General features: G+C 47.8%; 1 protein-coding gene across 3 annotated transcripts in view; it reads right to left on the minus strand.

Annotated features, from left to right (window-relative positions):
* The window catches only part of NCAPG2 (non-SMC condensin II complex subunit G2), a 327,980-nt gene that overhangs the window by 89,356 nt on the left and 215,876 nt on the right, over positions 1-22,748 (minus strand). For all 3 annotated transcript variants that reach the window (XM_029588506.1, XM_029588507.1, XM_029588508.1), the window contains one exon: positions 8,949-9,095. In XM_029588506.1, coding sequence (XP_029444366.1) covers positions 8,949-9,095 — 147 coding nt within the window. The remainder of the gene's footprint in view (positions 1-8,948; positions 9,096-22,748) is intronic.

Consider the following 22,748-nt stretch of genomic DNA (forward strand, 5'->3'; position numbering starts at 1 on the left):
GAAAGGGGTCCCTGGTCGACAATTCATAAAGAAGAGGGAGCCAGACCTGTCTGGGCCAATAAGGTGCAACGAGAATCTTGGTCCCTCTGTCCTGCTGAAGCTTCAGAAGGGTCTTCAAGAGGAGCGGGAGAGGAGGGTATGTATATAGAAGACCTCTTCCCCAGTGGAGGGAGAAGGTGTCACAGGCCAGATGTCTTCCCCACGGCGAGAGGGAGCAGAAATTGCCCACCTTGTGATTGTACCGAGAGGCAAAGATGTCGACATTCGGGGTACCCCACATGTGAAAAAGTCTGGCTACTACTTCCAGATTCAGGGATCATTCGTGTAGCTGAAAGGAGCGGTTCAGCTGGTCCGCCAGCATGTTCAAAGTCCCAGGTAGGTACTTCGTTCATAGCGACATCCCCTGAGAGAGGGCCCAGGGCCACACCTGTACCACCTCATGACAGAGGAGAAACAAACCTGTGCCTCCCTGTTTGTTGACATACCACATTGCAACCTGGTTGTCTGTCCTGATCAGGACGTCTTTGTGGGACAACCTGTCCCTGAACGCCCAGAGGGCGTAGCGGATTGCTCAAAGCTCCAAAAAATATATTTGGCAGTGGGTTTCATGAGTGGTCCAGAGACCCTGTGTGTGGAGACCATCCGCATGGGCTCCCCAGCCCTGAGGAGTGGCATCGGTGGTGAGGACCACTTGAGGCAGGGCAGCCTGGAAGGGAATTCCCCGCTCCAGGTTGCAGAGGTTTTCCCACTAGGATAGGGATGCCCTCCGAGACTCCGTGACAGAGAGAATTCTCGAGGTCCTGGGAGGCCTGTCGTTATTTCGTCCACAAGTCCATTGTGCCCTGAGAGAGGCTGCCACGTAGCTCAACAAATGGAGCAGAAGGCGGGCAGTCACATGCTGGCTGCTGCGCACAAAGGCTGCCAATGGGGCTAGGACAAGAGCCCGATCACGAGGCCAAAATGCTTTTGCTTGCACTGTATCCAGCCTGGCTCCTATAAAGTCCAGATGAGGAGATGGGCAAAGATGAGACTTTGGATAGTTTAATATGAACCCCCAAGGATTGCAGAATCTGTACTGTCAGGGCTAGGGCACTCAGCGCCCCTGTGCAGGAATCGCTCTTGATCAACCAGTCTAGATATGGGAAGACATGGACCGCACGACGTCTGAGGTATGCAGCCAGACATTTGGTGAAGATGCGAGGGGCCGAGGCTAACCCAAAAGGCAGTACTTTGTACTGGTAGTGAGCCTTCCCCACCACAAAGCGAAGGTATTTTCTGTGGCCAGGGAAGAAGGCTATGTGAGCATAAGCCTCTGGATCGAGGGAGCAGAGCCAATCTCCTCTTTAGAGAAGGGGTATCAGCGTGCCCAGAGAGACCATCTTCAATTTTTCTCTTAAGAGAAATTTGTTCAATGCCCTGAGGTTGAGAATGGGACACAAGCCTCCGTTCCTCTTTGGAATTAGGAAATACCTCGAATAGAACCCTTGGCCCTGCTGAGGGCGAGGAATCGGCTTACCGATTTTTAACTCAAAAATATCTATTAGCAATACTGGAAAAATCTGCTTTGATTTTCGACCACCATTTAATATTGAAGAAACTCAATTAAATTTAGAAAGGCAACTTCCAGATATTGACACCCCGAATACGTTAATGGCAACACAGTCTTGGTTTACAATTGTGACGAAAATAGCAAACGACATAAACCCAGTAAAAACTAAATACATCAAAACTAATAAAAAAAAAAAAAAATCTAACCCCTGGTACAACAACAATATTAAAGAAACTAGACAAAAACTGAAGAAAAAGAACATGGAGAAAGAACAAATGTATTATAACTAACTAATTACAGCATTTATCTTGCATATTACAAAAACTTGATAAATAAAACAAAAAAGGAATATTACAGTAACAAGATTAAAAAATTCTCAGGAAATCCAAAACCACTATTCGACTTAGTAAATAAACTGAATCTACACATAACTTGGAAAGTAATGAAAAACTTAGTCAGGATTTGGCATTTTTTCTTTAAAAATAAAATTGATACACTAATTACAACTTTGGACAAAACCCCCATGCAAGACATTAACATGAACATAAAAGAAATCCCAATTTGGTCAGAGTTTAAAGAAATATCAATTTGTGAAGCAACAAAGCTTATTTAGAAATTGAATCCGGCCCAACACCCTTCTGATGCTATCCCGGTAGCAACGTTAAAACAAATTGCGCAAGCAACTGCACCAACAATTACCATTATAAATATGTCCTTGAATGAAGACTTTTTGCCAACAGAATTAAAACAGGCAATAGTTAAAACTATATTAAAAAAGAAAAATTTAGATAGCAATGTCTTGAGTAACTATAGACCAATTTCAAACCCACCTTTTATAGCCAAATTAATTGAAAAAGTTGTGTTTCAAAAGCTAAACACACACTTAGATCATAATGACATACTATACCCTGCACAGTATGGGTTCAGAAAGATTTTTAGCACAGAAACACTTCTTTCATTACAAGATACTGTTCTGAGAGGATTTGATACTGGTAATAAATATCTATTGCTGCTTGAACTCTCAGCAGCATTCAAAACCGTTAAATATATATAAAAACTCTAAATATAATATCCTCACACACAGACTTATAGAAATTGGTTTAAGTGGTAGGACCCTACAATGGTTAACTTCATTCTTAAGTAACAGAACATATCAAGTCAATATTAATAATGTATCATCTGATACTATTAATCTCAATACTGGAGTCCCACAGGGCTCAGCGTTATTAGCGACACTGTTTAACATATATATGATTCCTCTTTGCCACCTTCTCTCAGGACTAGGCCTAACTTATTATCTCTACCCAGACGACATTCAGATTGTAATACCTATCACACATACTCTTGAAAAAACATTTCAACTGACAGTAATGTATCTTAATATCATAAAACAACTTTTAAACACAAATGAAACTCAGTATTAATATTGATAAAACAGAAATTATTTTGCTGGAAAGGAAAACATCTACAAACATTACCAAGCATCATTTTCAATACGAAAATATTCAAATTAATCTGGGAACAAAAATTAGAGATCTTGGCATCATTTAGATCCAGAATTAAACTTTTAAAAACATATCGCGATTAAAATGAAAGAAGGCTACTATAAACTCTTAATGCTGAGAAGATTAAAACCATTATTAAACCTAATAGAATTCAGAACCATGTTACAGGCTCTTATCTTCACATCCACCGATTACTACAATGCACTACTTCTTGGATTACCCTATTCGACAATTTGTCCACTACAAATTTTGCAAAATTCTGCTGCAAGGATGTTAACTGGTTCACATAAACAAGAGCACATTACCCCAATATTAAAGAATTTACACTGGCTACCTATAGAACAACGAGTCCAATATAAAACCTTAAGTATTTTGCACAAAGCGATTCATGGAGAAAAAGTTGAATGGTTGAATGCATATATATGGCTCCACACACCACAAAGAAATTTAAGATCATCGAATAAAGGTCTATCCATCCCTTCATTGTCCTCAGCAAAACTGACCTCCGTAAGAGACATAGCTCTATCATTAGCAGGGCCCAAAATTTGGAATAAACTCCCAACAGAACTAAGGCTAGAAACCAACATGACAGTTTAAAAAGATGCTTAAAACATGGCTTTTTAAACAGGCATTCAAAGACGGCGAAGGCTGAGTATAACTAATTTACATCAGTTTCCACTGGAACCCCACAAATATGAGTTGTCCTACAAATCCGATTTTATGTTTATGTGATTTTATTTTGTTTTTTCATGTTTTATAATTATAAGATTGTAATGATTTAAGTTTTAACATTTTTATGTCTAATTTTAATGTTATTTTATTTGAATGTAGCACGATATTAGTTAGTTGTGTTTACTGTAAACCGATATGATGGCTTGCTCCAAATACCAGTATAAAAAAAAAATAAAATAAAATAAATACCGCTCCTGCTGAGAGAAGGACAGAGTTCTGTCCGAAGTATGACCTGCTGTGTGACGAACCCCACGATGGACATTGGGGAAGTCTCTGGGAGCCGTCTGAAGTTGTGTCGGTACCCCTGATGGACTATGATAAGGACCCATCAGTCCGAAGTGATGTCCTCCCAGTGATGGGCGAAGCAGATGAGCCTGGCTCCTACTGGAGGATCCGATGGCAGGCATATACTCGGTTGACTCATGCTGCCTTGCCACCAATCAAAATCTCGTAGTCAGGGCTTTCTGTGGGGCTCTGGTTGAAGCTTGGGTGCTCGCTGATGAGAGAAGCCCCTGGAGCTAGTGTGCAGCGTGCAAGCTCAAGAGACTGGAGGATAATATTTCATCTGCCTGTAAAAGGACTTCTTGGAACTTGACCTGGAAGATTTCCTGGCAGACGGGGCGTCTGAAGCGCTAGCGGAGAGCTGTTAGAGGGTTTTGTGGTGGTCCTTCAATTGCGTCACCGCATCCCGGACCTTCTCCCAAAAGAGGTGGTCACCTGTGCAGGAGAGGTCAGCCAGCTTCTCCTGCACCTCCGGACAGAGGTCAGAAGCCCTGAGCCAGGCCATACTATGGGCGTCAATGCCCATGGCGGCTACTCGGGCCGCAGTCTCAAACACATCGTAGGTGGACCTCACCTTATGTTTTCCAGCCTCTAAACCTTGCAGGACAATAGCCAAGAGCGACTCCTGCTGCTGCTGCAGCAGGCTCCCTGTGAGATCCTGGACTCGTTTCAACAGGTTCCGGTTGTACTGGGTCATATACAACTAGTAGGTGGTAATATGGGTGATGAGCATAGTACCCTGAAAGACCTTTCTGCCCAGAGCATCGAGCTCCCTATGTTCTCGTCCAGGAGGGGCAGAGGCAGGGGTATAGGTGGCACCTGGCTTTTTTTTTTAAGGGCGGATTCCACTACCACAGACTGGTGGGGGAGGTGCCGCCTCTCGAATCCCATGGCCTGCTGTACCAAATAGATGGCATCTGCCTTCCTATTGAGGGGAGATATGGAGATCGGGTGCTCCCACATCCGAAGGAGAAGGTCCTAAAAGATATCATGGATGGGAACTGCCACAATTTCCTTAGGAGCGTCGACAAACTGGAGCACTTCCAGCATCTTATGCCAGCAATCCTCATCTGTAAGTAGTTAGAAGGGAATAATCTCGGCCATGGCCCTGACGAATCCCCCAAAAGAGATCCTCTGGGGGAGACTGATGCCTTTCCTCTGATGGGGAAGGCTGAGAGGGGGTTGTCTGAGTATTCGGATGAAGACTCTGAGGAGTCATTCCCCCAAGGGACATATGGGCCCTTCCTCCTCGCTAAGGCCATCGCGGCACATTCCAGCCCTGGGTTCTGATGGCTTCGAAGGCACTGAGGGAATCGATGGTTCCCCTGGCATCAATGGGACCGAAGGCCGTGGGAGGCCGGAGGGTCCAAATAAAGGCTCGGGGGAACTGAGGCCTCAGGAACGCGGCACCGACAGAGTCCTCCTCCTCCTCGGATCCAATGATAGGGATCGCTCTGCAGGGGGGTATTGGTAGCCGCCGGGTAACCAAAGGTCCCTTGGGCACCAATTGCATCGGTAGGGCGCCTAACAGGATTGTCCAGACGCTCGAACAGAGGTGCAACAATAGATAGCGGAGGCACCAGCATGGGAACCGGTGGTGCGGGCAGTTCGATGCTCCGTAGAGCTCTGCAGTGCTACTCGTACTGAACGTCTGATGAGGCGAGGACTGAAGGAGGGGGACGAGGCCAAGGAGGCACTGACCGTGAAGGGGGATTTGACGGTGGAATGGGGACAAATTCAATTTTCAAGCACAAAATGCAAAAATGAAGCAGAGCTCCACAAACCACGAGGCAACTGCACTGCGGAAAAAGAGACTGAAGGGGGACCTCGCATGGACAATGGCATGCTGGGCATACTTAGTGTGCAAGTCAAAGCTTCTAGAAACTTTGACAAAAGTTTTCTGTGCCAGGCTCCATCTGATGATGTCACCCACATATGAGGACTACCATCCTGCTTGTCCTAGGAGAAAATATACATTCTCCCCTGAAAGTCTCATGGTTTCTGGCAGTTGGTTTGAACTTTGCAGCATGGGGTATTCTCTATCATATTTGCAATAGAGGATTATAATCCAGACACTACAAGACTTTAAAAAAAGATATACTTTTGGTGTACTTTTTTCTAAGAAAAAAAATGTTTATTCATCCCTAGATTCTTATTTATTTAGAAATCCATATGCAAAAGCGAATGGCCTACCTGGCTATATTTAGCCAGATAAGATTGTGGCATGGGAGGAGCAGAGCTAGCTGCTTAATTTAACCAGCTAACTGATATTCATAGTTAGCTAGTTGCCTTCTGCAGCTAACTCTGTTGGGCCATAGGGCTGTTCTAAAGTTAGCCAGTTATGGCTAATTAGCACAGCCGCATAGAGGCTGAATATGGATATATTATTTGAATTTTAGCCTGCTTAATTTGTATCAACCACCTAAGCGGGGGTAAAACAATTAAATGCAGTCTACAACAATAAAACATTTTTAAATAAAATATAAAAATAAATATTTAAAAATTGACTTCTCAAGTAAATGATTTAGTTTTGCTGTGCAGCAGCTAATAAACTAGATTGAATAGAAAAGTCTCAACTATCCCATCAAACTGCAACTAATCCTGTATTTAACATCTTGTGGTACGTTTTTCACAATGTGGACCAATACAATAGAAAGCTCAATCACAAGTGCATTTTATGAACTTCCTGTAATGATAGAATAGACAAGGAACCTGCTTGAGCAGAATGGAAAGATCTTACTGGGATTATAAAGTTGAAGACTAGCACAAAGACAGGCTGTTTCTTCATTATGCAAAAATTTTAAAAACAATTTAAAAATGAATACAAACTTGATAGGAAGCAAGTGTCACCGTTTTAAAATGGGAGGGCACATATTTCCTATATGCTGTACCAGTAATAATGCTTGCAGCAGCTTGTTGCATAGCAATAAACAATGAATATACCTGTTTGGAATCTCAGACTACTGCAGTAGCCCAGGCAAGATAAAACAAAACTCTGGACCAACACAATGGTCTGGTCCCCATTCAAAAAAGATCTAGCTTGCTTGACCAAACACTAATACATCAAAGACATGCTTAAACTGTGGGACCATAATAAAATCAACTATCTAAAATAACCCCAAGGTCCCCTAACCTGATCTCTGACTGAGATCTGAATGTCTTTCCCAACAACCAAGTCAAGTTGTGTGATTTCCAACAGCTAATCAACAAAGCTTTGCATTTTGAGGCATTTAATTGTAATTTGTTTTCAGACAGCCAATGATGAAACAATGACATACATTATACTACTTGCCTTAGAATCTCTGTACGATCATAACTTAATGGAAAATACAATTGTAAATCATCTTCATAGAATAAATGAACTCCTAAAGCCCATAACAATTCACTTAGTGGAAATAAATACTAATTAAAGTAAAAAGGTGAAATAAGAGCCCTGAGGAGCCCTATAAAATTCAGCACAAGAATAGTCACCCATGAGCACCCACTGAATCCTATCAGTTAAAATAAAAAATTCATACCCTCTTCTTTTTGTCTTTCACAGGAAAATCAGACCATACCTCCCTTATGCTTTTTGAAAATGAACTCTGGAATCTGTATTCTATGATGTATGGCATATTATACTTTTACAGTACTCTAAAATATTCATATTTTCAAGAGATTCCTTGACATATTAGCATATAAAAGCACTGGTTCAAATGCCCTTTTCAGGATACGATAAAGTATTTACATACAATTACAAAATTCTTTATTTAATAGTACAAACAATAATATCTAGAAATACTGTATCACTGTCAGAAAAACAGACAGGTTCATACCAAGATAATTTTTAAATCTTAATGTTTTAAATCAGCGGTTCTCAACCTGTGGGTTGCGACCCCGGCGGGGGTCGAACGACCAAAACACCGGGGTCACCTAAAGCCATCGGAAAATACATATTTCTGATGGCTTTAGCCGCTGAGAAGTCGCGCTACCGTCTGCAGCAGCGCTATTCAGCTGGAACGCACGCCGTTATGGATGCGCGTTCCAAACTGAATGCCTGCGCGCATGCACAGACGTGATTGCATCATCCGTCCGGGGCCTAAGGGGCGGGGGAAGCAGGGGGAACACTCCACAGTCCATAGCAGCGCATTACATATATATTGCCTTTTTTATTTATTTTTTATTTGTTTAAAAGTTGAAACTAGTTAGTTGGTTCGCTCATTCTTATTAGATCAAGTTCTGATTTGTTCCATGTAAACTGCCACACGGCAGTAGTTATTACCGTTTAACTGTGAACCGGAGTGATATGTATTGTATACAGGAACTCCCGGTATATAAAATCCATAAATAAATAAATAAATAAATAAATAAATAAATTACATGTGTCCGGCGCTTGCTGACGTCATCAGTGGGCGGACGCAGCAAGCGCCGGAGGACAGAAGCCTAGGAGGCGGAGAGGCAAGAGGCAGAGAGCCTGCGAGACAGCCTGCTGGTGTAAAAAAGGTTAATAATGTAAAAACAGTACACACACCATACACACAATACTGTGTAAGTGTAAGGTGCTTTGTGTGTAATCATTACACAGTACACAAAGCAGCTTACACTTACACAAAGCACCATACATTTAAAAATGTGAACTACATCGGTCTTATACTATGAGACCACTATAAGATGTAGTTCACACTGTTCCCCAATGTATAATTATGTTTGATTTGTAGCAATGAGAATACATAATGCATATCAGGTATTTATATTCCGAATCATAACTGTAGCAAAATTACAGTTTTGAAGTAGCCACCAAAATTATTTTTTGGTTTGGGGTCACCGCAACAAGAGGAACTGTATTGCGGGGTCACGGCATTAGAAAGGTTGAGAACCACTGTTTTAAATGAAGATGTTACCTCAGTTACTAGCTGTGAAACTTCAAACTGCTCCTCTGAAAATGCTTCTTCATTTCCATTGGTCTGGAGAAATGGGAGAAACTGATTTTCTAACCATGTGCCAGTATCCTCCAAAACTGACAGGTAAACCCTTCCTTCTGAGCAAAACTGATTAAAAAACAATAAAGATTTAAACATTAAAGCAAGATAATTACTGAACTGTAACAGTCAATTGCCATGGATTTATACTGTAAGCTGTTGTGTGCTACTCCAAAGAGATTCTCAAACTTATGATTCTGGAGCCCAGACCTCCACTTTTAACTAATGGCAACCATTCACCACAAGAATCAGTTTTTGGGGACTGTTTTGGCACTGTCATGAAGAGTTCTCTCACACTTTGCTGTTCCATTTTAGTTATAAGAAAATTATTACTTACCTGCTAATTTTCGTTCCTGTAGTACCATGGATCAGTCCAGACAGTGGGTTATGTCCCCAATCCAGCAGATGGAGTCAGCACAAGCTTTGAGGGGGCGTATCCATATATACTACTACCCCCTCTGCAGGAGTTCAGTATCGAGTATATCAAAGCCAGAGTAGAAACCCCCGAAGGATCAAGTTTGTGGAAACAGATAATGAAAACAATTGTAACCGCAACAAGTAACTGCAAACATCCTACCAACTTGTAGGGAGCTGTGAAAAACAGCGAAAAGAAACGACTGTGAAGACACAGAACACTGCAAGCAAGAAGTAGCGCAGAGCTGAGCAGGATCAAGAACCCAAACGCGGTGGGCGTCTGGACTGATCCATGGTACTATAGGAACGAAAATTAGCAGGTAAGTAATAATTTTCTTTTCCCTGTACGTACCTGGATCAGTCCAGACAGTGGGATGTACCCAAGCTTCCCTAAATCGGGTGGGGTCCTGCGAGGCCTGCTCGGAGAACCTGCTCGCCAAAGTGTCCAGAGACTGAAGAGGCGAGGTGCCGCCTGAGAACGTGTAGAATGCGCTACGATTCCGGGTGGGGGAGTCCGACCCGCCCCAATGTAGGAAGCAGCAATGCCGGCCTTCAGCCATCTGGCAATGGTAGTCTTCGAGGCCTGAGACCCCTTCTTAGGACCGGCCCAGAGTACGAAGAGATGGTCAGAGGTCCGGAACTCATTTGTAGCCTCCAGATAGAGGCGCAGAGTGCGCTTGACATTCAAGAGACGGAGAGACTTCGGCTCTGAGGAAGAGAAGGATGGCAACTCCACCGTCTGGTTCACATGGAATGCAGAAACCACCTTCGGAAGGAAGGAGGGAACGGTGCGAAGCGAAACTCCAGAGTCGGAGAAACGGAGATAGGGCTCTCTATACGACAGAGCCTGCAGCTCCGAGATGCGTCGAGCGGAACAGATGGTCACAAGAAATACAGTCTTGAGAGTGAGATCCTTTATCGTTGCGCTGCGCAGCGGCTGAAACGGTGGTCCCGACAGGGAGCGAAGCACAAGGTTAAGACTCCAGGAGGGACAAGGGTTCCGTAACGGAGGACGCATATGCTTGACACCCTTGAGAAAACGAGCAATGTCAGGATACTGTAGAAGAGAGCCCCCATCGCTCAACAGCGAACCAAGGGCGGCCACCTGAACCCGTAGTGAATTATAGGTGAGCCCTTTTTCCACCCCCGCCTGTAGAAACTGAAGGATCTGAGGTACAGAAGCCTTAGCGGGTCTCGTGGCCTGGCTGGTACACCACAGCTCGAACACCTTCCAGACTCGAACATAGGCCGCCGATGTCGATGTCTTTCGTGCCCGCAATAGCGTGGATACTACCGCCTCCGGGTAGCCCCGACGCCGGAGGCGGCGCCTCTCAAAAGCCAGGCCGCAAGACAGAAGAGTTCTGCCTGCTCGAAAAATACCGGGCCCTGATGTAGGAGCTGGGGGAGGTGCCCCAGCCTGATTGGCCCGTCGATCACCAGCTGTAGCAGGTCCGCAAACCTGGGTCGCCTGGGCCATTCTGGGGCGATGAAAACCACGGTCCCCTGATGGCTTTCTATTCTGCGGAGCATCCTGCCCACCAGGGGCCATGGTGGAAAAGCGTAGAGCAGAAGATGTGGCGGTCACGGGAGGACCAGGGCATCCACTCCCTCCGCGCTGCGCTCTCTCCGGCGACTGAAGAAGCGTGGAGCCTTGGCGTTGAGAGCGGACGCCATCAGATCCAAGTGGAGGGCCCCCCACCGATGGACGAGAAGTTGCATCGCTTTGTCGGAGAGAGACCACTCTCCGGGGTCCAGCAGTTGACAACTGAGGAAGTCCGCCTGGACGTTGTCCACACCGGCGATGTGCGAGGCCGCTAGCCGGACGAGATGACGCTCCGCCCATTGCATCAGCAGCGCCGCCTCGAGCGCGGGCTGCGCGTGCCTCCTTGTCGGTTGATGTAGGCCACGGTGGTAGCGTTGTCCGATAGGATTCTGACTTCCCGGTTCCGAAGAAGCGGGAGGAAATGTCGCAGAGCTAGCCGGACCGCTCTGGTTTCCAGACGGTTGATTGACCACTTCGCCTCCACCGTGGACCACGTCCCCTGCGTGGCGCTTCGATCGCAGACTGCACCCCAGCCTGCTAGACTGGCATCGGTGGTCACCACCACCCAATTTGGCAGATCGAAGGACACGCCACGGGCCAGGTTCGGCGGATCCAACCACCAGCCCAGACTGTCCCTGGCATTCTGCGGGAGTGGGAGAATCATCTGGTAGTCCTGCGATACTGGTTTCCAACGGGAGAGGAGCGCCCACTGTAAGGTCCTGAGGTGCGCGAAAGCCCAAGGTACAAGGTCGATGGTGGACCCCATCACTCCCAGGAGTTGCAGGTAGTCCCAGGAGGTGGGCTCTGGTAACGCAGAGAACCGTCGTGTGTGATACCGCAAGGATTGAGCTTTGTTCTGGCGCAGAAAAACTTTGCCCAGTAGGGTGTCGAAGGTCGCCCCCCAAAAAAACCCAAGCGTTGCGAGGGCATGAGGGAGCTCTTGGAGAAGTTCACTACCCATCCCAGGGAATGTAGAAACCGTACTACTCGAGTCACCGCTGAGCGTCCATGATCGAATGACTTCGCCCGGAGGAGCCAATCGTCCAGATAAGGATGAACCAGGATGCCCTCCTTCCGGAGAGCTGCCGCCACGACTACCATGATCTTGGTGAAGGTGCGCGGCGCCGTCGCCAATCCGAACGGGAGAGCCGTGAACTGAAAATGCTGGTCCAGAATTTTGAAACGAAGGAAACGGTGGTGGTCCGGGCGGATGGGAATGTGCAGGTAGGCCTCTGTTAAGTCCAGGGAGGCGAGGAACTCCCCCCGATGCACCACCGCAATCACTGACCGGAGCGTTTCCATGCGGAACCGAACGACTCGAAGGGATTTGTTGACTTCCTTGAGGTCTAGGATAGGCCGGAAGGAACCGTCCTTCTTTGGTACGACGAAATAGATGGAATAGTGGCCCGAGCCCACCTCTCCGAAGGGCACAAGCGCAATACCGCCTATCTCCCGGAGTCTGTCCAGAGTCAGCTGCACTGCTCCTCTCTTGAGGTCCAAGCCACAGGGGGAAAAGATGAACCTTCCCTGCGGGGGGCGGACAAATTCCAATGCGTAGCCGTGTTTTATGGTATCCAGGACCCACTGGTCCGAGGTGATCCGTGCCCACTCCGCGTAGAAATACGTTAGTCGGTCCCCAATCTTGGGGACAGGGGAGTGGGCGAGACTGGCATCATTGTGAAGACTTGGTATAGGGGTTCCCGGTTCCAGGAGTAGTGCGTGCGGGCAGATGCCCGCGAAAGGAGCGTGACCAGGGCTGAGACCTGGGGGCGGATGACCGGGAGCCCGCCTGTCTGTATCCCCTGTAGCGCCGTTGCGCTCTGGCTCTGGTCTGAGAAGAAGAAAATGCTCTGGATGGTCGAAACCTATCCTCCGGCAGCCGATGAACAGCGTTCTCCCCCAGGGACTTGATGATCTGGTCCAAATCCTCCCCGAAGAGGAACTTGCCCCTGAAGGGAAGAGAGCCCAGACTCGACTTAGAGGACGTATCAGCCGCCGAATTGCGTAGCCACAGTAGTCGTCGTGCTGCCACTACCGAAACCATGGATCTTGCGAGGACCCGAAAAATGTCGTACGAGGCGTCCGCCCCATACGTCACTGCGGCTTCTAGCCGATCTGCCTGGGCAGCCTCATTGGACGGCAGGTTCTGAGACGTGAGGAGTTGTTGCACCCAAAGGAGACTAGCCCGCTGGGCAAGCGAACTGCACATCACCGCCCGCATACCCAGAGCGGAGACCTCGAAAACCCGCTTAAGGAAAACTTCCAACTTACGATCCTGTGTGTCCGCAACGCCGCACCTCCCGTCACTGGGATAGTCGTCCTCTTCGTGACCGCCGACACTGCGGAGTCCACCTTTGGGACCTTGATGAGGTCCAGAAAATCTTCGGGGAGCGGGTACGGCTTTTCCATAGCCCGGCTGCTCTTCAGGGAGGCCTCCGGGGTGTCCCATTCCCTGGTGAGAAGTTGTAAAAACGAGTCATGAATGGGAAAAGCCCGAGCCCTCAGCCGGAGTGCCGCCAGGACAGGATCTCCCTTCCTTGAAGAAGTGACGACAGCGGGAGCTACTGGGGCAGGTGGGTCTGGTGGCGGGTCCAAATCTAATTCTTGGATGATCTGCGGGATGAGGTCGTCCAGCTCTTCCCTCTGGAAGAGGCGTAGGGTACGCGGATCATCCCCCTCCTGCGTGCCGTCCCCTTGTCCCCCGTCCGAGAGGTCAAGTCCATGTCCCGCTGGGTCTGGCACCGCCCCCACTGCCGCGGGCGTGGATCGGACCCGGGTAGGAAGGCGGGAGGCCCCCACTCCCGGAGGGTCGGGGGGGGCCGGCGTCGAGGGTGACATCCGAGGGATCTTAGGAGGGAGGGGTCCCACAGGTGCTTCCAGCCCCTGCAGATAAGCGGTATGCATGAGCAGGATAAACTCCGGAGAGAACCCCGGCCTGCTCGGGTGCGCTTCGGGGGCGGCGTGGTTCCTGCTCCCTGGCTCTGGGTGCTTGGTTCCTACACCAAAATCGGGGGAACACCCCCGCTGGTAGAGTCCTCCAGGGATCCGTTCCCCCTCGTGGCCTGCGCCTCAGGGCGCTAAGAATGTAAAATGGCCGCCGTTCCCGCCAAAAATGGCGGAGTGGCCGGCCCGCGCCGCCCGGGCAAAAAAGAGAAATCAGTCAGGGACTGTAAGGTACCTTCCCCCCGGGGAGGCATCGTGCACAGATGCCCTCCCGGGAAATCCGGGACCCCGGGTCTCCGCAGGCCGCACAGCGGGACGGCCGCGGCATCGGGATCGCTGTAGGAGAAAAGAAAAAGCCACGGGGGGGCCACGCGCACAAAAGCGCCGCTGCGGGGGGGCCTGGTCGGCCCGCACTGCCCGCTGTCCGAAAATAGAGGAGGGTGCCGCGGGGGGGGCCTTCCCGGCCACACGACCCGCCCCAGACATCTTTCCCTAAATGGCTCAGCAGCCCATGAGGAGCTGTAAAATGGCCGCGGGTGAGGGAGTAAAGAGCGAAGAGGCCGGCTCCACCGGCTTTCGCGGGCACCGGGGGCTGAGCTGTGAAGGAAAAAACTACAAAGGAAAAAAACAAACTTACCCCTGGCTGCAACGAGAAATAAACAGCAAGGCCGCAGAGAAGAGACAAGGAAGATAAGCCACTCCCCAGAAGTTGAAAGAACTCTGCCTTTTTTTTTTTTTTAAACTTAATACAAACTTGATACAAACTTGATCCACAGAAAAAGACAACAACAAGCCATAATCAAGCTAGAAAGTGAAGAAAAAGGAAAAGGAGGGGAAGCCTGATTCCCCTACTCGCATCTGCTGGAGTCAGAAGATACTGAACTCCTGCAGAGGGGGTAGTAGTATATATGGATACGCCCCCTCAAAGCTTGTGCTGACTCCATCTGCTGGATTGGGGACATAACCCACTGTCTGGACTGATCCAGGTACGTACAGGGAACACTAAATTTATTGACAGTAATTTTCAAAGACTTATGTGGGGATTGGGTTCATAAAGTTGCATTTACTTGCAGTAAATGTGAACAGGCGAAAATGGGGTGGTTTAGGGGCGTACTGAGGGAGGGGTCAGAAGTATGCATATAAGTAGCTGTTTTAAGCAGTATCGGGTAAATTTTCAGAACCTGGCGTGCGCAAATACTGGGAGAGACGCGCTTGGCTGGGCCGTGCACAGAGCATTTTTTTTTTAAATGGTCCAGCCACGCTTGTGTCTCCCGGTAAGCAAGGAAGTGCTGGGCTCTTTGAAAGGGGCCAGCAAGGGGCGAGGTCTAGACAGCAGCCATTAGGCCCTGTCCCAGGGAAGCGCACGACAGCAGCCGACTGGCACACGGAACTTACTTCACCAGCGAAAATGAAGTAAGTTTTAAAACAAAAACAATTCTAATAGTTTACAGGGAGGTTAAGGGTCGGGGAGGAGAAGGGAAAAGGGAGTAAGAGTAGATAGGGGGATAGGAAACTGGGAATGGCCCGATCATGTCATGCATTTTGTTTTTTTTAAACCACCCGCCCACATATGTGCACAGGCATCGTATTTGATAACATGTGCGCCACGACACACAAATTATAAAATCAGTGCATCTTTTAAAATCTGCCCCTATATGCACATAGATGCGCATAGATGTGAATCGGTTATTTACTCTTTCAGAGAGTAGAAAGACTAGGGGGCACTCCATGAAGTTAGCATGGGGCACATTTAAAACTAATCGGAGAAAGTTCTTTTTTACTCAACGCACAATTAAACTCTGGAATTTGTTGCCAGAGAATGTGGTTCGTGCAGTTAGTATAGCTGTGTTTAATAAAGGATTGGATAAGTTCTTGGAGGAGAAGTCCATTACCTGCTATTAAGTTCACTTAGAGAATAGCCACTGCCATTAGCAATGGTTACATGGAATAGACTTAGTTTTTGGGTACTTGCCAGGTTCTTATGGCCTGGTTTGGCCACTGTTGGAAACAGGATGCTGGGCTTGATGGACCCTTGGTCTGACCCAGTATGGCATTTTCTTATGTTCTTATGTTCTTACCAAACTTGTCCAAATACTTTTACGTCTTCTAATTGATTAATGTAACTGAAATTTGACTTGTCTTATCTGCAGTTTTTAGATGAGATGTCTGTGTGAACTGGTGGGAGAGCTCAGGGTGAAGTGTCGGGGGTCTGGGTGAACTCAAGAAAGTATTGACAAATTGGCAATTCCAAGCATGCATGCAAGAAATTATTTTCAAAAGCAGAGTATATGCATTCTTTTAAAAATATGCCTGCTCACACAATTAATTCAGGGATATTATATGTGAATTGTTACAATTATTATGCATGTGAAGTATAAGCATGTATTTTTATTTATTTTTTTTTTTTTAAAATGGTTAGAGAAATTTGTGTATTCCTGCATTACAAATATATGCATGTACTTTTAAGGCAGAAATATATTTTATTTTATAAACTGTGAGGATCCTACACCACACAGTTTATAAAATACTAGCATAAATCTCTGCACGCCCATTTATACACAGATGGTATACTATGGGCTAGTTTTGAAAGTTATGCTGATTAAACGTTTGTAATCTTATTTTTTTTTCCTTTTCTTCTGGGATGAAGATTCTTACCTCTTAGTCTACTAACAATCCTGATTTAAGCTGGCTCTGTTTCAGCAACACCATAATTTAGGTACTCTTCTGTGGAAGTTGCTTTTCTAAGGACCTGTTTAGTAATCTTCACTGGAACCGTAACTTTTAAATTGGTGCGGGAGCGCACTAATGCATGCATTGGTTGGCCCATGCCCAGGGACACAGCTATTTTATAACATATACGCCTATATGCGGGCATTGTTATGAAATAGCTTGACCGTGCACAAACATGTGCGCAATTTTAAATGGATGTGTGCCTATGCTGCATCTACTGCGAAAGTGGGGGGATTTTAAAAGACACGTGCGCCAAAGCCATTGCCAGATTTCCCGGTTCGCCAGGTAAGGAATAGGACTTCCAAACCCTCCTAGTTTAATATCCTCCGTTCTCCCGTGACAACTCCAAACTTTAAAAACCCACTGATCTGTCTATTTATCTTTATTTTATAACTTGCCTGTCATCCATAGCAGAAGTAAAGTTACGCAGCAGGGGACCCAGCACGCACCTATGTGTGTAAGTATTTATGCACTAATATCAAGGTAAAGTCCAGGAATATCCATGTTCTGCCCAGACCACACCCCATTACTTTTCATTTGTGTGTGTAGCGGCAAGTATGCACATATCCCGGCGGCTTTCAAAATCCGCTTGGCATGCGCCGGCCCAAATTGTGCACATATCTCCTGGTTTTGGCGAGCAATAGGCATTTAAAATTCACCTTTAAGTTGATACTTAAGGCAATCCTATTCTCATGCATGGGAATATAGAAGCGTCGAAAGTACAATTACATACATGTAATTGTTTATGAAATGTAGCATTATCATGGATTCACAAAACCTATCCACCTTCCCTTTTCCCAATTATAAAGAATCAGGGCCCAGCACTTGCACACCTGCTTTATACCTGAAAATACAAAAGCAAAAATCCAATTTGCCCTCAATGAATCACCCAGATGGAAGAGAAAAGGCAAAATGCTCAATTCCCTCCATCTAGGTCACGTAAGATTATAAAACTGAAGGCAGCTTAGGAGAAAACAGCTACCCACCTGCAAAAGGAAACTGCCCTTCTATATAAAAAAAAAAAAAAGCCAGTTCATGAGAAAGCAGAGTTGCTTACCTGTAACAGGTGTTCTCTAAGGATAGCAGGATGTTAGTCCTCACACATGGGTGACATCAGATGGAGCCCGGCACAGAAAACGTTTGTCAGAATTTCTAGAAACTTTGACACTGAGCATGCCCAGAATGCCACTATCCACGCAGGGTCCCTCTTCAGTCTTATAACAAAGAATTCATGAAAAATAAAATAAACCAAAAGAAACCCATCTCTGCAGGGTGGTGGGTGGGTTTCGTGAAGACTAACATCCTGCTGACTTTGGAGAACACCTGTTACAGGTAAGCAACTCTGCTTTCTCCAAGGACAAGCAGGATGGTAGTCCTCACACATGGGTGAACATGTAGCTACAGGCTGCTCCCAACATATGTAGCATTTAACAGGTGCAAAAGTGACAAACAGAGCTGCTGGAACATGGGAAGCAAGCCTGAACCCACAGAAAGGGTCCAAGGTAGTAAAACTTGGGTTTTCATGGCCGAAATAGATGATGGAGACCTGACTGACAAAATGACTGTCACGTACGTCCATCCTTGTCCAGACAATATTGAGAGGCGAACATGTGGAGTGAACTCCAAGTCGCCACTCTGCAGATCTTGTTTATGGGTACCACATGCAAGAGAGCCACCGAAACTGACATGGCTCTAACTGAATAAGCCTTTAAGTGGCTCTCAAGCTGTAGTCCTGCTTGTGCATAGCAGAAAGAAATACAGTCGGCTAGCCAACAGGATAAGATCTGTTTGGACACTGCGACTCCCAACCTGTTCCTGTCAAAGGAGACAGAGTTGAGTGGATTGGTGGTGAGCTGCTGTTCGTTCCAGGTAAAAAGTCAGGGCTCTTTTGCAATCCAGAGTGTGCAGAGCACACCACCCTGGTGAGAGTGCGGTCTTGGGAAAAAAAGGTGGGCAGGACAATGGATTGATTAAGATGGAATTCCAAGATAACCTTTGGAAGGAACTTCGGATGTGTACGCAAAATCACCTTATGACAAAATCTGTATAAGGGGGATATGACAACAAAGCCTGAAGCTCACTGACCCTGCACGCTGAGGTGACCGCCACCAAGAAGATGACCTTCCAGGATAGGTACTTCAGATTGCAAGATCTCATGGGCTCAAACAGTGTCCTCATGAGATGGGCCAAGACCACACTGAGGTTCCAGGAGACCGCTAGGGGTTGTGTCGGAGGCTTAAGCTGCAATAAGCCCCGCATGAAACACCCTACAAGTGGATGGGTGGAAATGGAGGACCCATCTATCCACTGATGATATGCCCCAATGGCACTGAGATGGACCCTTACCAAAGTGGTCTTCAAGCCAGCCTCGGAGAGGTGCAATAGGCAGTCCAAAAGATTTGGTATGGAACATGAATACGGGTTCAAACCATATCAAGAACCTCTTCCATTTGAGATTGAAAGACCTCCTCGAACAAGGTTTCCTGGACTCTAACAGAACCTAAAACACGCCGACTTAATGAGTCTGCCAGGATGTTGTCCGTCCCTGGGAGATACATGGCTTGGAGAAAGATGCCTCTTGTGAGGACCCAGGACCACATCTGCAATGCCTCTCTAGGCAGAGAAGGTATGATCCCATCCCCCCTTGCTTGTTCAAATACCACATCGCCACTTGATTGTCTGAACTAGCACTACTTTGTTGGTTAAGTGCTCCCGGAATGCCCATAGGGCATAACGGACCATTCGCAGCTCCAGGAAGTTTATCTGAAAATGCTACTCCTGCATGGACCAATGGCCTTGGGTACTGAGGTCTACAATGTGGGCTCCCCCAACCCGTGTGAGACACATCTGTGTGAGGACAATCTGGGGCTGAGGTATCCAGAAATGAATCCCAGTCTCCAAGTTGGGAGATCGCTGAAGTGGAGTGGTGATTATGCAAGCCTGAAGAGCCTGGGTGGCTTGGAGCCACTGTGTGCGCAACGTCCACTGCGCCCTGCGCATGTGTAGCCGCACAAATGGTGCGAGATGAACCGTTGCTGCCATGAGCCCCAAAAAGGCACAGAAACTGTTGCGCAAAAATAGGGCAGGAGGAAATTACCCTTGCCAGGGAAGCGAGGGTTATTGCCCGGTCCCAGGGCAGGAAGGCCTTCCTCTGGACAGTATCAAACTTGGCCCCGATGAAGTCCAACTGTAGGGACGGCTGGAGATGAGATTTTTGGTAATTGATTAGAAATCCCAGGTCCTCCAGAACACGTATGGTGGCATATAGGGAACGCAGCGCTCCCTGTCTTGAGTCACTCTTGATGAGCCAATCATCGAGGTAGGGGAAGACGTGTACCCCTTGCCTTCTGAGGTAAGTCCCCACAACCGCCAGGCATTTTGTGAAGACATGAGGCACCAACCCCAGTCTGAAAGGCAGCACCTGATACTGATAGTGCTCCCCTTCTACCATGAATCGAAGATTCCTCCGATCTGCGGGAGAAATGGGAATATGGGCATGTGTGTCTGAGATCAAGGGAGCAGAGCCAGTCCCCAGCTCTGAGGAGAGGGATCAGAGTTCCCAACGAGACCATCTCGATTTTTTCTCTGACAAGAAAACAGTTTAATGCCCTCAGATCTAGAATGGGGCGAAGTCCTCCTGTTTTCTGGGGAATCAGGAAATACCTGGAATAGAACCTGTCACTCTGCTGGCCTGGCGGTATTGGTTCAACTGCTCAAGCAATTAAGAGAGCTCTACTCAAAGTAGTTGCTGGTTCTCTGAACATCTCCACCGAGGACATGGAGGAGAATGAGGAGTCTGTTGGAAAAGCAACCTGTACCCCTGCTGCATGATGGAGAGGACCCATTGGTCTGAGGTGACTGAAATCCACTGGTTGGCAAAGAGCTGTGTCCAGGGATAGGGTGTGCTGGCTCAAACCCCCTCGGCAAGGTTCTGAGGTGGAGCAGGGGCCGTTCAAGAGGCATGTGGCTGCTGTGCCCTTGGTCTAGCTGGTGCCCGCTGGGGTCTTGTTCGGGACACTGGTGGATAATACTTTTGTGGCCGGTAGAAAGGATGCCTTGTGAATTGCCTGGGAAGCTTCTTACCTGAGGGCTGGGTGTCCGAGGTGCTGGCTGACAACTGCTGAAGGGTTTTGTGATAATCCTTCAGCTGTGGTATTGCTTCCTTAATCTTGTCCCTGAAGAGGTTATCCTCTGTACAGGAGAGGCCCGCCAGATGATCCTGAACTTCGGGACAGAGGTTGGAAACATGAAGCCAAGCCATGCAATGAGCCCCAATGCCAGCCACCGCAGCCCTCACTGCAGTTTCAAACACATCATACGTGCAGCGGACTCCGTGTTTGTCACACTCCAGGCCCTGTTGAACTACCTTCTAGAAATCGTCCTGAAACTATTGCAGAAGGTGTTCCACCAAATTTTGGATCTGTTTCCAGAGGTTCCTGGAGTATTGGCCCATAATAAAGCTAGTAGCAGGCAATCCTGGCTGCCAACATTGAGCCCTGGAATATCTGCCATCCAAGAGCATCTAGAGCCCTGTGCTCATGACCCGGGAGAGCCGAAGCACGAGTCCGGAGCCTCTCTGCCTTCTTCAAGGCCAATTCCACCACTACCGACTGGTGTGGGAGTTGTTGGCATTGAAACCCATCATGGTGGGCTGGACGAGATAGACAGCGTCAATCTTCCGGTTCACTGGTGGGATGGATATGGGATGTTTCCAGAGCCAGACAAAAAGCTCCTTAAAAATGTTGTGTACTGCCACAGTCACCATTTCTTTGGGAGTATCATAAATTGCAGGATCTCTAAAGATTTTATGCCTAGAATCTTAATCTAAAAAAAGCTAGAAAGGCACTAACTCCACCATGGCTTTTACAAATCCAGCAAACATCAGATCCTCTGCTGGGGACTTATGCCTCTCCTCTGGTGGAGAGGGTTGGGAAGGCAAGTCCTCAGATTCATCTGTGGAGGAAACTGATGCCTCTTTCTCCCAGGGATCGTAGGAGGCATCCTGCTCACTTTGGAAACCCGGAGACACTTGAGGTGGAGCCCCCACTGGAGTCTGAAGCCGAGACCCCGAAGTCCTTGGAAACATCGATGGGACCAAAGTAGGCACCGGTAGAATCCGGGGGCGCGTCGGCATCGATAGATCCATAGGCGTCAGGAGCGCTGGGGGAAATAGAGTGCACCAGCCCCAAAGGCCCCAGGAGGGCTAGCATTGGTCAAGGCATTGTGTGCAGCCTGGGCGCCGCCAACCCCGATGGACCTTCCTCGTCAGAGTAATCACTCTCCGGAATTGGAACCAGTGGAGACAGCAGCAATGCACCCTTTGATGGAGAAGGAACTCAAGGCATTGGGGCTGGCTGCATCGATAAGACACCGAGCAGCAGGTCCAACCACTCAAACAGAGGCGCAATCACTAATGGAGTTGGCTCCTGCAGCGATCCCAGTGGAACTGGAGGCTCGATGCCCTGCCGACCGCTGGCCGCACACGCCTCTCTAAATCTTCCTCAAAGGCTGCCGAGGACAGGACAGCTTGAGAAGGAAGAGACAGCAGAATCGGATTGCCCTCGGAAACATGGGGGGGGAGGTACTGAATCCTTCACTGGTAATGGTGGGGATCCGCGAGGTTCCTCGGGTTGTCCAGAAGGTACATCATCCTCCAGACAGGACCACTTAGGAGGAAGCACTGACGACGCTGGTGCCTTACTGTGGTCAGACGTCTTCGAGGATGAAGACCGATGCTGGTGCTTCTTGGATATTTCTCGTGCTCACCCCAGTCCTTACCCAGAGATGAGGGAGATGGGAGAGGAACCAGATTTGGACCATGAGGATATGGACCTCGCTTGGTCCCCCACTCCTACTTCTGGACTGGGAATTAGTAGCGAAGGAGACACTGAGGGGCGTTGTCGCTGAGACTACCTTATGTGGAGTCGAAGTCCCAGCGGCCGATGTCAATGGTTCTGATTTCTTAGCGCCGAACAGCTTCTCCATTTTGTCCAGGCGTGCTCAATACATGGGGGTCATTTAGGCACAAAGATCACAGCCACGGACATCATGCAATGCTCCCAGGCACAGGACACAGGCCTCATGGGGGTATA

This window comes from Rhinatrema bivittatum, chromosome 2 (assembly GCF_901001135.1).
Source record: "Rhinatrema bivittatum chromosome 2, aRhiBiv1.1, whole genome shotgun sequence".
In the NCBI taxonomy this organism is placed as follows: domain Eukaryota; kingdom Metazoa; phylum Chordata; class Amphibia; order Gymnophiona; family Rhinatrematidae; genus Rhinatrema; species Rhinatrema bivittatum.